The sequence below is a fragment of the Megalopta genalis genome, chromosome 2 (assembly GCF_051020955.1).
Source record: "Megalopta genalis isolate 19385.01 chromosome 2, iyMegGena1_principal, whole genome shotgun sequence".
In the NCBI taxonomy this organism is placed as follows: Eukaryota; Metazoa; Arthropoda; class Insecta; order Hymenoptera; family Halictidae; genus Megalopta; species Megalopta genalis.
Window position 1 is genome coordinate 12,965,025 of NC_135014.1, and position 20,111 is coordinate 12,985,135.

Consider the following 20,111-nt stretch of genomic DNA (forward strand, 5'->3'; position numbering starts at 1 on the left):
TCGGACTTGGAACTTCGAGGTTATATTCGAGGGATTTCGCGAAATCGGTTCGAGGCCTCGCAGAGTCCCTCCAAGTTCGCGCTAAATGTCCCAAATCGGGCCTCGACTTCCAGCCGCGTTACTCGACCGCATCGTGGCCGTTCGAACGAGAGTTCACGCTCAAACGCTTCGTCACGGCGAATATCCACGCAGAACCGCGCGCGGAGAAGTCCATTAGGCACATTGTAACAGTATTTCCCACGAAAGCGCGCTACTTACGCCGCCATTCTTCGACACACGGCCGGCCATGGTATTTAATTAAGCTCGCTCGCAGCTGGCCAGGTGTGCTCGCGAACCGCGAACCGCGAGCGCCTCCATTCCGTGCTCCTCTCCGGACAGAACCCGTCACGGTTCCGCGACCACGGCGATATCCGAGGACGAGATGGGAGAATCCGAGCTCGCCTCGTCGTGCTAAACGCTTCGGTTTTCGCTCTTTCCGGCCTCTGCCGATCCTCCGATCCCTCCGATCGAGTCTCGAATAGCCTAAGATCGGGATCGTCTTTCAAGCCGGAGTAGCCAAGTACCTCCTCCGCTGGTTTCACCATTCGCGTCGTTATTTTCGATGTACCGGTGAGGAAGCAAGCCCGTTTGGCATAGCCGTCGACCCCGGAACCATAGCGGGGAGACCGTCTCTCGAGTCGAAAACAACGGCTGTCCGCGTCGGTTCGGGCCGCGCCGCGATCCTACACTTTCGCGCGCGACAAACATGGTTTTCAGGAAAAGTTTGCAGGCTAGAAAGTACGATCCGAGCTGCGGCGGATCGGTTCGCCGCCTGTCGCCGGGTCGCTATAAATTTTCATTTGTCCGGTCGGCAAAAAGTAATTACCGAACGCCGACACTCGGGCCCTGGAAGTTTCACTTTCCTCGCTGCGAGCGGGATCCTCCGGAGTACCGGATTTCGTCGTCCCGATCGCCTATTGCACGGTGCTCGGACGAGTGCCAATCGAGGACTGTTCGAGTTTCGAGCCGATAGATGCGGGGCCCAATTTCATCGAGACGAAATCAATGGAAAAAATCAATGTTTGTGCGACGAGGTCCGCCGCGGTCCATGGTCCGCGGCCGTACAGCGTTCTATCGTGGCACGCGCGACGCGACAGCCACGGCGTGGGATCGGAATGCCGATCGGAGAGCAGAATCTCGAAAGCTCGGAAGCTCGCAGACTCGGAAGCTCGGGTCTTCTCGGCCATTAGCCCGAATCCGTGACAGCGTTGGACATCGGCTAACTTGCGCGAGACTCCAAAAGTCTCGGAGTTGCAGCTTCGTTTTCGTTGAATCGCGCGCGGTTGCGATCAGAGTGCCGCGGCGGCGGACGACGATGTCGTTGGAGTCGAACGAAAAAGAAGAGAAAGGAGAAGAGAAGAGATAGGTTGGAAAGAGGGCTGATCGGCAGGAGGCAGCTTTCACCCGGAGTCCTACGGATCGTCGGACGTGTTCCCGACGCGCGAATCTGATCCCAGTAAGCATCGATAACCCCGTCTTCCTTCGAGCCGGGTATTAATCTCCTCGGCGATCCGTGGGTGCTTGTAAACGCTCGGCAAACACGTCGGCCACGCGCCACGGGTGTTTCCAGACAATCGGCAAATTTATTCGTGCCGTCGTGGGTGTCTCGGACGCTGGATAGCCGTTTGTCCTGTCTCTTTGTGCACGTTGTTGCGCGTTGTTGCACGCTGCTGCGCGAACGCGCGATAATCCTGGAGCTACGAGAGCCAACGCGCGATCGGTGGCTCGGCAAGACGATCGCGGATCGTCGAGTCGGTCGGCATTTCTGTCGCTGGATGAGAACGAGGGGACGAGAATTCTATCGAGAATTCGACGCGACGCGACGCGACGCCGCGTTGTTTGGTCGTCAAACACTCGTCTGCTGGAAACGGGCCGCGGAAGTGGAAATCGACACACATATCCGTCAAGTTTGCGACCGTGAAGCCCAGTCTGCTTTCTACTTGGACCATGCCACGGGGACTCTGGCCGATTAGGGACACTTCTGCCGGTCTCCGGGCAATGCCGGTGATTCGGAATGCTCGCGGGACGGTGAGAATGTCCCGTTCTCGCGACCGATGCTCGTCTTCGGCCAACATCCGCGGAGAATCGATCGCAGAATCGACCTAGAAATCCCCGAGTTCCCGAGGAATTAGCGAGAACCCGATGTTTGTTTGATTTACGATCGACTTACGGGACCGTGCGATTCGTTCCACCGTTGCCGATCGATGCGAAGCCGCGAGGCGAGGATCGCGAGTTTACAGGATTCGTCGCCTGATTTTTCCATCGATCAGGAGAGTTTGACGATGAAAATTCATGAACGACACGGCGCGGCGCGGCGGTTTCTATCGACGCGACGGGAGAAGGCGACGGGATCGATGCCCGGCCCGAGAGATTAATGGATCGCTGAGAGCGTCCGGACCGGTCGCCCTTTTTCCACGGGAAACATCGAAAGTGATATAAATCATCGGCGCCGAGATTGCCGCGTCGAGGCCCCTGACGGCCACGATTCGTTCGAATCACGCGCGGTCTACCGCCGTAGAAAACTCCTTGACGAGGAATTATGGCCGTCGCGTCGTGGTGCGTGCCGGTCGACCGGATCGGTTCGGATCGGATCGGATCGGAGCGGGGCCATCGAGGACTATATCCCGGGCTGACCCTATTTTCAGGCTATTTCGTGCTCGTTCCAGCTATCCGGAGCTGGCCCGAGCCGAATATAACCGAGAGACCGTTTCGCGAGTCGATCTTCGTCCAAGTTCGAAATCCGAAGAAGATACGGCGAAACGGTGTATCGCCCGCTCTCGCGTTTCCGCGAATCAGACCATACAGCCCCGCAACGAGTTCGAATATAGCTGGCTTTTCGAACGCGAGCGATCCGATCTCATTGACACGCGAGCCGGAGACGTTGGTCGTTTAATGGGTGCAACTCGATGGGCGGAGCGTTTTCTCGGTGAAACGGTACCGAAACGCGGTTATACACTCGGTTTCCGCTTCGAGCGGACAAGCGTACCGGTGTACGCGTACCTGCACACAGGGTAAACAGCTCGGACAGCCGTGTAACGAACAGAACAGAACGGAACGGAACGGAAAGGAAAGGAACGGAATAGCGTCGCGAACTCGCGTACCGTGGTCTCGGATAGCCGACGTTGGACGCTCGGCGATACTCGATTTTTACGAGCACGTACCAGTCCTCCAGGGAGGCAACCCCCTAACCGTTACTCGTACTCGACGAATCATCGCCGATACGATAAATCGATCCTCCGCGTCCGAAAGCCACACCGGAGACAATAATTCTTTGCACTCGAAGCTAACTCGAAATCCAAAATCGTTTCTGCGACCTACGGAATTTCCAATGATATCTCGGTGATCCGAGGGGATGCGGATGTCTCGATCGTCTCGATTGCCTGGACATCCGGCGAGGAGACCGCAAGAAATCGACATGGCGGATGAACCCCGAGATGGAACGAGAGAGAACCGCGCGCGGGCTCCTCCTTGTCCAGCGGAAACAAGCTTGGCCACGCAAACGATCCCGGCCAGCGAGGCGAGCGCGTTCTTCGCCGCTCCTTAACGAAATAATACATACCAGTTGTAATCGTCGAGGAATAATCCCGTTTCTAGGCTCGTACAGCTTCGGCTAATTAGCCGTGCGAGCAATCGATTCGTTTCTCTAACCTTGATCGATACGACCGAAATTCCAAATTGTTCGAGCTGTTTACGACGACGATAATCGACTGGTGAGAAACCGATCGAATACTCCTGTGCGCGCGCGATTCGCTCGATACCTTGACGCGCAACGTTGCTCCTTCTCCGCTCGACCGGGTCGAAGGACACTCTCCGGTCTCTACCGTATTATCAAAAATCCCCAAGGTTAGTTCGGTAACGTCCATGTCCCGTTGTCAGGAGAGAGAACCGTTCGGCGCGAATCCGCGAGAGATAAGATGACGCGGCAGAGTCGTACTACGATAGAACGTTTCTGTAACGTCGAATACATTAGGCGACACACGGACAAGAACAAACGCCTTTTCACCCCACCGCGCCGTTTCTACTCGTCCTAGATACCGGACAAAAGAGGCTGACTCAGGGGTTGCTTCTCCTCTAGCCGCGTTGCGCCGCGCCGGCCTGGCGAATCTCCGACGAAATGGAAAGGGGTTGCCAAGCCCCTTGATCCGTGAACCGCGCGAACGCTTCTATCCACAACCACGTGGAAAAATAATGAAATTTTCGTTCGATTTCGATCGGAAAGAAAAATATAATATTCGTAACATTCGTATTCGGAAATACGCATCGTATTCTCGACGATACCGTCGAGATACTGTTGTAGAATTTTAGCCATGTCCCATCTAGCGCGAGAAAGGTAACGTATATTATAAATCTGCCACGCGCGAAGAAGATCCGATGGTACGATCGTCGTTCGCACATTCGCAGCAATACTGTTTAACGGCAGAATATCCTATCGTATTAGGCGCATTGTTCCATTGTAAAGGAACGGAACGCGGCGCGAGTACTTCGTCGACAAGGTTTATGACACGGACGCGACGAAAAGGCAATCGCAATTAAGACTTTTTCCACGTTCGGCGATCGTTCGGCGATCGTTCGGCGACCGTTCGGTGTCCAACTTTCGTTCCCATCTTCCTCGACAGTCGTGACGCGCCATAAACCTGGCATTTCCGAAGAGTCCGAAAAAACTTTTGACCCCTTTAACCAGCTATACCCTTTCCGCGGTTATTCGCTGGTCGGACGATTACAGTAATAAATTGCGTTACGTACGAGTCATCGTGGATGAAACGCGAGCCATCGAAGCAAGAAGAGTGCGCGGTCCGATCGTAAAACTCCGAGTCTCGTCGTCGAACCCCCGATGCCTCGAAATGCCCCGCAAACGGTGACACCCGGTCTGCCACGATCGTTGACGATTCGTCATAAAATAAGCACGGTTCGAGGTGCCCGTATCCAAACACGCTTCGCTGGTGTCGATGAGGTAACCTCGTCCCTTAAGCTCGATTTCCAGTAACCCGATGCTCTTATCGACCGTTCCGGAAGGCCAGCCGGAGAGGGACACGACAATTTAATCAGTCAATTCCCAGGAGAGCGTTATACGCCCGGCCGAAAAAAACAACCCCTTTTCTAAAACGGTTGGAGGTGGCGGACGGTTCGTTCGGGGTCGTCGAGACAGACCGCAACCCTTCGCGTCCCGGTGTCCCTTTGCGAACGAGTCCCGGGAAGCCCGTGAAATTTCCTCCTCGTCGTCTCCGCTTACTCCGATCGTTTTATTTCGCGAAACAGTGTCTATTTACTGATTAATACTGACTCTAACCTTGCGTTCATCGCAGCCCCCAAATTCTGAAAACTCCGCCCTCGTACGGCACGCCGATAGTTGTACCGAGTGCTCGGCAAATAGGGTATGGAAACGTAGCCGGCCAAGTCGGGAGATCGGAGAACGTCGAGCACCGGTCCGCGGTGAAATAGGAGCGACGCCCGAGTGTCCATTAGCCGATGGCGACACTCTGTCACCCTTAGAATTAGTTTCCGATCCGAAGGTACCGTCACCGTCCCGTAACGATCTTGGGCATCGGGCGATACCGGGCTAGATCGGCAACGCCGGCGTCTCCTCCGGTCGTTGCGTCGCTCGTTATCTCCGGCGCGGTCGCACGTGCATCGGCGTGCACATGCAACGACGATGCCTACGCGTTGGCACGTCTCCCTTCCCCGGTCTGGTTCGTCGAGCGTGTATCGATCGAGGTGAATACACGACGCCGGCGTCGGCGTCGGCGTCGGCGTCGGCGTCGGCGTCAGCGTCGGCGTCCGCGTCGGCGTCGGCGTCGTCGGTCTCCGAGCGGGGGTGAAAGTACATGCAGAGACCACTGCCGGGGTGATCCGCGCGCAGCGGGATGGTGGAGCTCCTGGACGTGCCGGATAGACGAGAACAGAGACAAAGAGAGAGAGAGAGAGAGAGAGAGAGAAAGGGAGGAGAGCTTGCGGGAGAGAGAAGCGACGCGGATCGATCGAAGAGAGACAAAGTTGGAGCGACGAGAGCTTGCACCGGGGTCTGAGGTGGGGGCATCGGTAGCGGGAGACTGCTCGTAACGGCGCGAGCGAGAGAGAGATAAAGAGAGCGAGAGAGCGAGAGAGAGGTAGGAGGGAAGCACCAGTGGAGGAGGCATTATATACTGGCTGGATCCTCATTCGGCTGGAGTTTCTCGGCTGAACGCGGCCAACGAGTCTCTCTGTCTAAGCAGCTGCGCAAGAAGTCGAATCGCGCGACGGACCGAACAACCGGGATAGATAGGATAGGAGAGGAGAGGAGAGGAGAAGAGAAGAGCGGTTCGCGGTTCGCGGTTCTCGTCGCGGCTACACCAACAAACGGGAAACAGGAAACAGGAAGCAGGAAACCGAACGAGCCAAGGACGCTCGATCCAGACGCACATCCCCCGCAGGGGCCGAACTGATTTTTGTTCGCCGGATTCTGTGTTTTCCATACCGAGTTCTCTCAGGGTGTACTTTGTGAACCGACGAGGGACACCGATCGGAGAATGGCCACCTACGCGACCTACAGGCACGTCGAGCTCGACAATGTCGGATACGGGAAGAAAAGGTAAACTCAGCCGAAGCCGCACTGCGGGCTCCATCTTCGAACTGCTCGGTCTCTCGATCTCGCGATGTTTCTATCTCTTTTCGCGTCTCCTCGAGCATTGCTCCAACAACGAGAGAAACGTACGTTCGTCTCGACGAGCGGACTTTGACTTCGGTTATCCCGTCTTCTTCGCCTCGATTCGCCTCGATTCGTCTCTTTGGGTCGGGGAGACTCGACGCCCGAGGATCTTTGCTCTTGTTCTTCGTCCAGGCATACGTTTTACCAATCTTTGTTTTGTTCCTCGTCTTTCGGTCAAGAAAATTCGAGTCTATCCGAGGATCGTGTACAGCGTACTTTACTCTTGTCTTTTATCATACGACCGGGTTTCCAGCCCCTTTTCTTCGTTCCTCGTCTTCCGGACACCGTCGTCGTTCATCGACGAGCCTCGCTACCCCTCGAAACATTTTCGAACGGTCTCGGACAGATTCGATTGAAAAAAAATCGGTTCGGTTTAGTTTCTCTCGGCGCGAAGCGAAGAGTCGGAGGCTGGCCGACTGGATGCGGCAGACTCCGTTGTCGATCGATTTGCATCTCGCGGGGTCGGTCCTTGAATCTCGTTGGAGAACCGCTTTCGACAGGGCACTGCAGCGCCGCAGCTGCAGTCGCAGTCGCAGTCGCAGTCGCAGCCGCAGCCGCCCAAAGAATTATCCGAGCTTCAAGTTCACTGTCGAGAGCGCTCACTTTATCCCTTTCGAAAGCTGCTAGGAGTCGAAACTTGTTCGCGACAACCGTTTTGGTTCGTCCATAGGCTTCGAGTTCGGCTTCGAAACTCTGTTCCACGTTTTCGGCTTCGTCGATGCATCCGACGAACGATTCGCCGTATCCGTTCGAGCATACCAGCAGTTCGGAAGCTCGGCAGAAGGAAAGGATCTTCGATGATTTGCACGCTATACGATCGTCCTATAAGTTCGTATATCGAAGCTTGGTTCGAGTCTACATCGAAAACTCTATTATTCGAACAAAACGGTAGAACTCTGTCGTTTTATGTATTCTAATAGTTGAGAATCCAAGCGACGCGTTGGCCGTAAACGGCGGATAATACGATCGGTCGAATCGAATCGTAACATGGCTTGTCGAAGATAAGTTCGGCTTCTCACCGAACCGAAATGTCCAGCCCGAATCGCGAATCCTGGACTCGTACCGTCATCAGAATTTCCTTGACGAGGAAATCGGTTTATCGGGACGGGAATCGCGGTGGACGATGCGGTTGTCTCGATACAAAGAGGATAAACAACTGTTACACAGCGGTACTCGCGAGGCGACGCAACGCAACGCGACGAGGCGAGGCGAGGCGAGGCGAGGCGCGGCGCGGCGGTCCGAGCAGTTTATCCGCGGAATTGCTTAAGTGGTTCCGCCAGTGATAAAAATTACCGGCGCGCTTCCCAGGAAGCTCCGCATCCTTTCCGGGGCTGTTGTAATTGCGCCGGCAAGCGAGCCGTGTAAACCGCGGACGAGCATAAAACCAAACGATTATCGGGCTTCTCGGACAGTCGCTCCAAGCTCCATGACCAGTTTCTGGTGATTAGGTGCCGACTCGATGATTCCACGGTTTCCCGTCGAGCCTTTCATTACCCTCTCGGACCTTTTATTTCGAAAGCAGCGAGAGGGCTGGAGCAACGTGCTTCGCGATATCCAGCGAATTCACGGTGCTCGAGAAACAACTAGAAAACGTTTATCTAAACGACGAAACGAGCGTAAAACCTCGCCGATCGAGAAAACTTTTACGCCGCCTCGTTGACCCAATAAGTGGTAATTAAACTTAGCAGACTGTTCAATTAAACTTATTAGACCGCGAACCGGCTGCTCGAACGTTTCCGGATTTAACTCGAGATCCGGATCGGAAAAATAGCTTCTCCATTTTCCGATGCATCGATCTTCTCTCTCTCTCTCTCTCTCTCTCTCTCTCTCTCTCTCTCTTCGGCGAAGAAAGATTTAAATTTATCGGAGGACCAACAGAGACCGAAAACGACTGCAACCGAAATAGAGGCCCGTTTGCCGCGAACAGTTAGGTTTAGAAAGCGTGACGTTCCTTCGCCGGGGTCTTACGTGCCTCGGAACAGATTAGCCGACTAATTACTCGATCGTTTCTTTCTGAAAATCCTCCATGGTATTTTTACTTCCCTCGTTCGCGCGGGCCTGTCGTTCTACCAGAAAACTTTCTCGAAATCCTCTGGTTCGAAGACCAACGGTACACGTTCACTTCCTATTTGTTCTCCTCATAACTCGGCCACTCGTGCCCAGTATTATTGTCTTCAAATCGCTAGCGGAAAGTTGTCGGAACTTGCGGACTAGGAGCGCGTTTTCGTATCACCGTAAAACTGCGATCCGCGCAATCGACGATGCCACCACGTTGTTTCTTCTATCGGCTTCTATCGGGAAGTCGGCAGCATTCGTAGTCGCCCCGAAAAGATTTCTACAATTGAGCTTCGTTAGAGCGGTGGTCAACGGCCTCGGGTTAACGGACGCGTGCCCGGGCCGAGCCCGGTGCAATTAGACGGATGCCACCTCCGGCCATGCCGGAGCCGTTTCGCGGTTAATTGCCGCCGTCATGATTTTTCGCGGCGCTTATCGCGCAGACGTTTTACTCGGCGACACCTACACGCGAGCTTTCACGGCGAAGCGAGATAAATGCGAGGATAAAGGCGAGGATCGACGAGATTTTTCGCGGCGCTCCCGCGATCGCGGGTACCATCCTCCCCTTTTCCGTGGTCGTCGCCGTTGCCTCCGTTCGATCTCCCTGTTCCCGGGGAATTGCGTGGGCTCGCCGATTCTGCTCGAATCGATAGAAAGGTCGATCCGGCGGGGCAAACGTATTCGCGCAAAGTGGATAGATATTGAACGCACTCTCGATGCGAAAATGTTTGAAAGGGCGCGCTACACTCGGTACGCACAGGGTGCGAATCGAATAAAAGATTAGGGGTCGCTCGGAGCGTTTCTTCGTTATTATTAGATGCGGTCGTGGTCGCGGTCGCGGTCGCGGTCGCGCGACCGAGTGGGAGTGGGAGTGAGAGTGCAGGAATCGGGTCTGCGGACTGGGACCATCTCGCCCACAGCTCGCTCGCGGCCCTTGTCGCCGAGTCTCGTTATCCTCGTTAGGAAGGTTGTTCGTCGATTGATAATTGCGGGAAAATTGAGACCGCCCTCTCTGCGGAATGCAGCGATACGGTGTTCTCGATTGCTTCGCCGAGGAACCCCTCGCGAAATTGAGTCGCGCTGGCAAAACTCGAGAGTCGGGTCAGCGGTTTTCTAGTTGCCAGTTGGCAGGCGTCCCGCTCTCGAAGACGTTCGGCTAGGTCGGGACTCGTCGACCCTCTGCCCTGTTCGATTCCCTGTGGGGCTGCTGAATCTTCGAACTCGACTTTTCGCTTCGTTGTCTGGCACAGGTGCGAACGAGGCGTTTCGCGCCTCGTGTCTCGCGCAACGCGTCGGTGCATCGCTCTCTCGCTTGAACGTTCTTTTGTTGCTGATGGTTTCTCGCGGGGCTAGTTTTCTGGCACCGACCGGTTGCAAAGTCGGTTCCGAACGGATCTTCCTCGCAGTTTCGACTGCTTCTACGAAGCTGACGATCCGAACGGTTACGAGGTTTCGTAGGTAACGATTCGAAGCAGTCGTTTGTGGGAAACTTTTCTGTCCCTATTGATGGTCAGGCTTCGAAAACAAAAGTTCTAGCCTGAAAGGGCAGAGAAAGTCTCCTGCACGAAGACCCAGACCTCGATCGCGCGTTCCACTCGGTGCCATAAGCGAGTTCCACGTCGGTCTGACCACTTCCTGCATCGAGCCGGCCAGACGAACGGATCGATCGGCGTGGATCGAAGTGTAACGAAGTATGCGTCGCCTCACCCGCTTCTTCTTCCTCTTCGCCTATGTCGATTCTCCCTGCCCTTCCCTTTCTCTCTTTCTCTCCCTCCCTCCCTCCCTCCCTCCCTCCCTCCCTCCCTCCCCCCTCTCTCCCTCTCTCTCCCTGTGGATCTTCTTTTTTCGTTTCACGCTAGTCGCGCCACGCGTAAAACGAGTCGTCGAACCCGTTCTTCCGCGTGGATCGAAAAGCGTCGCGTTACCGAGTCGTTTCCACCCACCCCTGCGTAGGGATGGGGTTACTCACCCCATGTGTCCCTTGCCTATACCCCGTAGACGCGAAAGGGTGGACACGAGTCGGCCCACGGCTGTGGATCCGCTTCGGATCCGATACCGGGCATGCTTCTGCTCGGGGCTTCGCGGCGCGAAGCCCGTTGCGTTACGACCGACGATTTAAATCGGTTCAACGGAAAGCAGCCGATCTCGTCTTTTCCGTTTTCTCGAAACTCTTTTCCCGATCCAGTTCGTAGTTTTTCGAATTCTGTTTTTGTCTAGACGATCGATCACAGATTCAGCGAAACCCGCACAGGACGCCGCACCGATCGTCTATGGATATTTACGCGCCGCATCTACGGAGCATCGACTCTTATCCGCTCGTTCGCGATAAGGTGTGTGTAGCGTAGAGCCGCGCGCGAAATCCTGGAAGCCGATCGATCCCGTACACTTTCGCCGATAAAGATCGCCGTCTCTCGTCGGACAGGCATGCATGCTCGCTTCTCCATTATTTAGAAGGAGCCGATGGGAGAATAGTCCGGTTGTTATCGTATGAAATTCCTTTTGGGAAAAAACAAGGCTATCGATTCTCGTGGATTCGATGATTTCTTATCCGGTCGAGTCACACTCGGCAAACTTGTTGATTCGCAGACATTTGTCGGTGTTTAACGCGATAAACGGACGACCGACCGATCGTTCTTCTCCTTGTCCGGATCAATTTGTCTTCTCGACGATTAACTCGATCGGCGATCCGCCGAACAAGGGTACCCGTCGCGGACTCGTCGCTGGATCGGGGCGATCGATCGACTATTTCGCCGGAAGGAGGATCGATTGCTCGGCGTATATCGGTCGGGGGCAGAGGCGTAATTGGCCAATTAGTTAATTTCGCGTAAACTCCGTTCGTTACGGTGTCCGACCGGTTGCGCAAAAGCTGCTTGCGATCCGACCGATCCGGCTCCGCCGTATAAGTCCTGGGACGGATCCTCGGCGCCCGTTGCAAGCGGTTCGACGGTTGTCCCCGGTCTTCTTCTGTCTCCTCCGAACCGACGACCGACCGGTTCGGGCCACGATTACGTCTTGATTATCCGTCCAATGTCGCTCGCTGAATCGATTTCGTTTCTACCGTGTCGAACGAGATTCGATCCATTCCCGATCGAAACAACTCGCCCTCGTATTTGCATCGAGCTTCCGATCTAGCGTGCCGCGAGCCTCCGTTCATTCACGATCCACCGTCTACGCATCCATCCGTCACTGCTCGAACGCTGAATTCGCCGATCTACGATCGCGAAACGAACAAACGTTTTATTGGATCAGATTCGTGACAGACATCGTGGGTTCTATATATATATATAGATGCCTGTTCCAGTTCATTCGAAACGAAAAGCCCGTTGCAAGTCCGTCGGTTTGGGATTTATTCTAGCGGACGATGAAAGGGTTTCAAAATGAGAGAGAGAGAGAGGGGGGGAGGATCAATATGGTAAAAAGTCTCGCAGCAAAGTGCCTCAACGAGATTGCCGTGGAATTCGATCTCGGTGCGTCCGAGTTCGTTCGGTTTCAGAGAAAACGGAGAAACCGCGGCGCGGTTCACGGAGGTGCTTTCCTCCGTTAGCGGCTGCGCAGATAATTTATTCTCCGGTTCCCTTCATCCGATACCCGTCCGCGTGGAAACCGAAACCCACTCGTAAGTTCCACGCCCGAGATCCACCTGGAGCTTCCTCCCATCCGCTGGCGGGCACGCCAACGCGCCGCCGATTATCGGAACCCTCGAGATCTAGACAACGCGGAGGAGAGAAGCCTGTTTTCCGGATCGTTCTGGCGATCGTCGAACGGGCAATGGAACTTTCTGAACCGGTGCGGCACGGCACGGCGGTTGGAAAATCGACGACGGGCCTAATTGGAAGCCGAGCTGCGAACGCGGGGGTGTAGGTTTCAGTCGGGCAGGAAGCGATTCACGACTCCCGTCGATGAAACGACCCGGCGAGTGATCGATCGTGCCCGGCTAAACGACTTTTCCGTTCTCGATCCTCGGCCTAATCGATTCTAATGGTCGCCCACGTGGAATCGAGCCAATTCGGAGGCCATCGTTACCGGTAATGGATATAGTACCGATACCATCGATTAAGTTCCCTGCAATCTGGATCGGTATCGGAATCGAAATCGAAATCGAAATCGGAATCGGAATCGGAATTGGGATCGTTTCGAGTTTCAACGAGCCTCGCCGACGTCAAATATTTAGCCGAACGTGAAATCGAGGAAGTATTAGCCCGAGCGCCGGCACCGCTGCGCCACGCCGCGCTGCGCCGCGGTAATTAAACCCGCGCGGAACAATGACCATTGTCCGAAACGCGATAAAAGATTGGCCCCGCTGTATCAGAAATGGGCACAATGCCGCTCCTTGTTATCGACGTATCCTCCTTTCTGGACCTCACACGGAGCTGCGCCAGCAGCTAGGACCAGAGTACTCGACCGTGACTACCCATTGCCTGCCTCTGCCTCTGCCTTCTGCTTCTGCCTCCTGCTTCTGCCTCCAGCGAAAAACGATCCATTCGCGCGGATCCGAAGATCGGATTCTAGCTACTCTAATCTGGATCGAGGCATCCGCACTCCCACAATCTCGCTTTCCTTCGAAACCGTTACGTCGCATCGAATTGACGGATCGTTATCGTATCGTGCCCAGATCCTTCCAAATCTCTGTTCTTTCTCGAGGTACGATATTTGGAATGACCGATTCGAGCATTTCAGCGAATATCCAAGGTTGGCAGAAGTTTTCTCGCGGCCCCGAAAGCCGCATCTAAGCATCTCGGGCAACGAATCGATTCGGCGACGCTCGTCGATGCGAGGAATATGTGTACATATTTCGAGGATTTGTATCTAGCAGTGTTCGCGGATCGTGAAAGGAGGCGGATTATCGGATCCGGTATAGATCGTTCTCTCCGATTTTTCCCCTCGATCCTGTTTCCGGCAGGCGTGAACGGTCGAGAGAAGTTTCTCGGAGCATCGGGAGAGCTCGAATAATACCGGGAACACGATTCGCGGCGTATCCGCGAAGTGGGCCAGAGCTTGTATATCGATAAGAGAGGATGTCGAGATTAATGGACGGGTTCGAGGGAGCCGACTCGAACGCGAATTGTGCGTGGAACCGGAGTAATGGATCGCGATACGATCGTCTCGATCGCAGCCAGCAGCCGGCAGTCGGCAGCTCGCAGCTTTTCTTCCTCCGCGTAAATAAGATCGAGAGATAGCGGATTCGGGATCGACGAGCCGGTCTATCCGGCCGATCGTCGATTTCACGAACATCCGCGAGATCCGGTTAAGAGCTTCGCGACGAGAATAGATTTTAGGGGGATGGCGGGCGTGGGGTGGGAGGTGGGGGAGGACAAATCGAACAACGCGATAAATCTGCTGACCCAGAAATTACTGCTTCGGATTCGGCGTTCGGTTTCGTCGCGTGCCAGCCGGGGATCGGTCGCGATCCCATGGATCGGACGACCTCAGGATACCGTGACAAGACCGCGTCGAGACCGAAGGGGACGTCGCGCAACCCGGTACCAGCCTTCTTTCTTATTTTATCCTTGCCGGATTCCGTTCTGTGCCAGGACCTTCCTATCGCGGACGGTACTGGCGGCGAACCGCTTTTTTTCGTCGGCCTCAGAATCGGTCTCGGATTCGGCTCGTCCGGAATAAAGACCTGTAGGATCGCCGTCGAATCGCGCAACTGTACCGGTAAATCACGGTCTCGACGACTCGCAGGCCCTGACTCCCGAGTTTGATTAGCCGGCGAACGAACGGGAAACGGGCAGCGATCGGACGGGGAACGTCATCGTGGTTCGTTAAAGTCGCCGTTTCACCGCTTATCGTCCGAGTCTGAATACACGGAGATACGCGATCCAACGATCGCGCCGTTCTACGGTCTCTCGTGACGCCGTGCTCCTCTGAAAAAGTCGTGTCTCGGCATCGGAGATCGTGAACCAGCTTCTCTACGTTACGACTCTCGGTTCGTCTCGGTTCGTCTCGGTTCGAGACGCTGCACTGCAACTGCAACTGCAACTACAACCGCAACGATACCATCGATAGTTTCGAGAGAGACATGCGAGGGTCGAGGCAATCGAAGATGCGTTCCAGCGCTCGTAAAACAGGTTGATGGTCTCGTTAACGCGAGCGTCGGCGCCGATGCCAAAGAACGCGCGGCGGAGGTGTCGGCGTACGTCATCCAATATATTTGCAGCAGACACACCCATCCTGTCCGAGGACCGTGTCCTACGACAACCGACGTCGATGCTTCTCCATTCGTCGCGAACCGGAGGCGAAGCGTCTTTTCGAACGTTAAACGGAGCACGGATCGAGCACGCGACTCTCGTGCTCGCTTCGCCTTGCCTCGCCTCGCCTCGTCTCGCTCCGAGAAGCGCTTCCTCCTCGTCGTTCTCCGGCCGCGCGTTTTCATCAAACCGCGTCGGACGTTCAATTATCCGAGACACCGTAACGAGGAAGCGTTGATTTATCGGCTGACCGATGAAACGCCGCGCTACGATACGCCACCTCTCTCTTGGTTTTATACCTCCCCCCTTCACCCCCAACCACCCAATTCCCCTCGTCATCCAATCGGGAACTCGGGAACCGAACCGCGCCGCGATGCGAGCCGCGGTGCAATCCGCGGTGCGAGCCGCGGTGTTGCATCGTTAATTAGAGTGGAACAACTGCTGCAGGATCGTTCGCGATCGCGATCCGGAGCCAACGGCTTTTGGCACGCCTCGGCCGCTGCTGTGCGAGCGCACGCGCATACAGAACGTTAATTAATCGTAATTGGATAATCTGTTTCCGCGAGCACGAGAGTATGTAGCGGGAAACCAGGAAGAACCGAGAGAACAAAAGCCAAGCACCCCTTTCGTCCCGAAAAGAAAAAACGAACGGGCTCGCCCGGTTCCAAAGAACCTGCAAAAACTCGTGTTCGTTCGGATTCTCCGCGAAGGATTCGAAGCAACCATAGATCCCAACCCATGGCAGGAACGATTCGCAGCCCCTCCCCCCCCCCCGATCGGAGCATGAGTCACTCCGTTGCCGAATCCTGGGAAAGGAGAAAACACACCGAGGATTCCTCGCGTTCTCCCTAATTGAACAGCTGCTAACGAAGCTGCTTTTAAAAACCACGGGGCTTTCAGCTCCAACACGAAGTTTTCGGTCGAAGGAGTAACCCGTTCGTCCTCCTCCTCCACTGTTTTAATTGCCGGCGACTCGTCCCCTTCCGTATCTCGGCACGCGCTTCGTCGCGTGCCGCTCGTGCTTGTCGAGTCCAAACGACTGTAAGAGGAGTAAAGAGAGGGAGAGAGAGAGAGACGGGGGGGGGGGGAGGGGGGGGAGCCTCGTTACGTCGAAATCAGCGCAGATTTATCGAGCAAATTGGATCGAGTCCCGCCACGGCTGGGGCATCGTGCAGGGGTTCTCGATCGTTTCCTCTCGGCGTCGATACGGCACGAACGAATTCCTTGGCCGCAATTCTATGCGACGTTACGGAGGGAGCTAGGGGTCCGGTCCCTCTTCTCTTTCCGGCGACAACGGAGAGTCGCGTGTGCGAAGCGATCGAACGAAATAAGAGAATTTGCGTAGGATCAACGAGAGGAGGAGGAGGAGGAGGATCGATCCAACGTGTAACCGCGACTTGCGATTGTTTCAGGGTGTTGAAACCTCCTGGTGGCGGCAGCAGCGACATTTTTGGCGCAGCACCGGAAGAAACAAGCCCCCGACGCGTCAAGAACCACAACCAGTCGCAGCTCGGCAGCGCGTTATTCGGCGATGGTCCGAACAAGAACAGCTCCAACGATACACCGCGCAACAAGCCCGGTAATGATTCATACAAACGCCTGTTTGGCCCTCCCGATGCCCCATCCACCACCCCAAACGCGAAAAATCACATGCGCAGCAATATCTCCCTCAGCGGGGATTCTTCGTCCTCGTCGGCATCGTCGGGTGCCGCGACGTCGCCCGCGAAGAGCACCGCCAGCTCGGACTCGATCGCGGGCGTCCTCAATGGATACGCTGCCAGCAATGGCAACAACCTGACCAACGATATCACAGGTAAGGCCGATCTCTCTCACGCCTACTAACTCACCCCGAGCTCTTACCACGCGATTTCTCTTCTCTCGTCTTCTCTGCTCTACTCTTCTCTTCTCTTCTCGTCTTGTCTTTTCTCCTCAATTCCATTCCATTCTATTCTATTCTATTCTACTCTACTCTATTCTATTCTATTCTATTCTATTATTCGTTCCCCTTCTTTTGTTCATCGTTTCCGTCCGTCTATCGAACCCGGGATAATGTCCCGGAGTACGGTGCGAGAAAATTCGATTTTCGTATCGCTTCTATACAAGTTCCCGCCGCTCGAACGCGTCGCTGAACACGAAAGCGAAGCAGCGACGAATTCGAGAGCCTCGCGAATCGCCCAAGATTCCTAAGAAAAACCGGAATTTTCTTCTCGAAGCCGACAGAGACTCGCACCGTATCCGAGGGTACCTTGAAATCCGTGTCTCTGTGTCGCCGGCTCTTCCTTCGGGATTCGCGTAAACGACGGCATCGACGACGATCGTCGACCTACTTACGCCTTTGCTCGTTTCGCGCAGCACTCGATCGCTCGCACCTCGGTCTCGCGTGCAATACCACGCGACCATTTTCTGGAGCTAGAGAGACACGAACGAAAGGGAACTCCCCCTCCCTCTCTCGTTTTTCCTTTTCTTTTTGTTTCTGTTTCTGTTTCTGTTTCTGTTTCTGTTTCTGTTTCTGTTTCTGTTTCTGTTTCTGTTTCTGTTTCTGTTTCTGTTTTTCTTTCGTTCCGTTGAAAAACTAATCGAACAAAATGTATGGCTTTCACCGAAGTCTGTCCTCTTGAACTGTTCGCAAGCAGCTTTCAGGAGAATCAAACGATTTCGTAAGTGTGCAAAGAGACACGATCTAGTAGATTACACACGACACATTAACAGACACACTATTCTCGATTCGGCGAACCTACCTACTACCACTATAAACGATCGACCTTCCGCGAATCGATCGGACACGGGCAAACTTCTCGATCCTCTGCTCCAAATTTAAATACATTTATTTTAAACTCGCATTTTGGATGTACATGCTACATATTTCCCAAAATAGCCTTTCTTTCTCTCGATCGAACAGCGAGTCGAACGTTAATGCCAATTTGTCGAATGGCGGACATTCGAAAACAAATTCGATATAAAAGCCTACCCGTCTCCGACCGATGAACCACTCGATAGTTCAGAATCCCCAAGAATTCCGACTAGTATTATTTAGCGATCCCTTGCCACTGTTTCTTTAATTATTTGTTCACCGTGCTTGGTTCGGCGCGTGGAATCGCGAAGGGTATTTAGCGGCAATCTTGTAAGCGCGACCGCGAAGGTTTTCGGTCGATCGATTTTGTCCTATTATTCGCGACGGTTTCCGTCTCAGCGAATTTTTTCACCTTCGATGTTATCCAGCTCGTGATCGCTGCAACGATTCACCCTCCCCTTCTCTCTCTCTATCTCTCTCTCTCTCTCTCTCTCTCTCTCTCTCTCTCTCTCTCTCTCTCTCTCTCTCTCTATTGCTCGCTCGCTCGCTCTACCTCTTTCTCTCGGTGCGCGGACAAAATTTTCTTCTTCGTTCGACGTCTGGATACCAAACCTTTATACATATGTGCAATATTTGATTCGTGTCACGCGGTCGTACCACGCGATCTCTGGTAACAAACGTCTATTAACGTACCATTTAATCAGCGATGGATAATTCGTGGCCGCGGTCGACGTGCGACCAATTCGTTTTCGTTGTTTCTTCCGTTTGAACCACGCTATTGGCTCGTATCGTTCGTTTCCTTCTGTTTTTTGCGTTCGCTTATGCTTGCCCCGCTCCGCACACTCCTAGCGCAGCGCAACACTTTGTTTTCGATCCCAGTTATCGTAGTCGTTTTTTGTTTTACACGACCAGCGTCCGAGACATCGGCCATTGCAACGAATCTCGAAAAACTGTGCTAAATCTTCGACGCGCAGGAAAACGTTGACTCGCAAAGTCGTCGGGGGACTCGTTATCCAAATTTTCGAATAGCTATCGTTTTGCTTTAGATTTGAAATGTTTGAGCATCGGAGCGAATATAGACCAATTTGTATCGTTCTTCGATTCTTCGACTACTTTTATCGATCGTGATCGCAGAAGTTATTGGACCGCGGATTTGACGACTTTCTATCGAAATTATACATAGAATAGAATCTAAAGTATCGTGAAATTGTTCTCGTTAAAATCATTCGACGGAGAAAAATTGTTTAAGATTACGATCGTCTATTCAAACGTGTAATAGTCTGGTCGAATGCTAAAGCCGCAATCCGAAGACAAAGACGCGATGTCTCGGTCAGCTCGTCCAAGTAGCCGCCGCGTGCACTAACACACGATTGGGTCATGGTTGTGCGGGTGTTTTTGTATGCTGCGGCGTTTCTCGATGCATGGGGGTGGTTGGTGATGATGATGTTGATGATGATGATGATGATGATGATGATGATGATGATGATGATGATGATGATGATGATGATGATGATGATGACGGTGGTGATGGTGGTTGTGGTGGTGGTGATGGTGGTGGTGGTGGTGGTGGTGGTGAATTCTGGTGCGTGTCGCTTTTGCGTGCACCGGCCCGTGATCTGCCGTCCTCTGTGCCTTCCTACTCGCTCGAAAACACACCCGGCAGGTGGATCGTCTTGCATAACGCGCAACCCGGTCACCGGCGACGGAGTTGACGTGACGCCGATCAGGCGCAGCGCACGAAGGTGTCGAGGTAACGTCTGCCACCAGTTTTGCTCTCATTTATATCCGACCAACGATCTTCTTTCAGCCACCCCGAGCCGTCGTGCCATCCATCCCTCCCACCCCCACCCCCAAATAACCCCCTACCCTCTCGCCCGCTAATCGTCGGTATCCCTCGTCCCTTTCCTCGATCTGCACATTTCCCGTCGTCTCGTTCCGTTTCACGGTCTCTTCCGTTTTCGAGAATTTGTTCCTTTAGCGATTACGCGAGCGTTCTTAACTATTCCAGCGGTTAAATCGGTATTCGTTTCTTATCAGACGATTCTACGAACTCGTAAGAAATGCTCGAATAAATTGGAAACTTTATAAAATCGAAACGAGTTCGGTGTCGCTTACGGATAAAGTTCGTGGATCGTTCTTCGAACGATCCCGTTAATTCCCAGTTCGCGTGTTCGAGATTTCAGATTGTACAGCGAGATGCTTTCGAGCGTTTCGTTTCCTCGCGTGCACGATCGATCGATCGATCCATCGGTTATCACCTATCGATCGATCGATCGATTTTCTTGCCTGCGAAACAACATTGTCTTTCCTTTCGACGAAATCTCCTCCTACCCTGAATCCCCTCCTACCCTGA

At 54.0% G+C, this 20,111-nt stretch overlaps 1 protein-coding gene across 7 annotated transcripts in view; it reads left to right on the forward strand.

The window, feature by feature from the left end:
- Jupiter (microtubule-associated protein Jupiter) overlaps positions 1 to 20,111 on the forward strand; it is a 41,958-nt gene that overhangs the window by 17,063 nt on the left and 4,784 nt on the right. For 2 of the 7 annotated variants that reach the window (XM_033468261.2, XM_033468262.2), the window contains exons 2-4: positions 16,380 to 16,780; positions 17,601 to 17,624; positions 19,422 to 19,508. In XM_033468261.2, the coding sequence (XP_033324152.1) occupies positions 16,380 to 16,780; positions 17,601 to 17,624; positions 19,422 to 19,508 (512 nt within the window). Of the gene's footprint in view, positions 1 to 5,874; positions 6,605 to 16,379; positions 16,781 to 17,600; positions 18,970 to 19,421; positions 19,509 to 20,111 lie in introns of those variants that run through there. The other 5 variants (XM_033468259.2, XM_076518527.1, XM_076518526.1 and 2 more) reach the window with 5 other exon arrangements.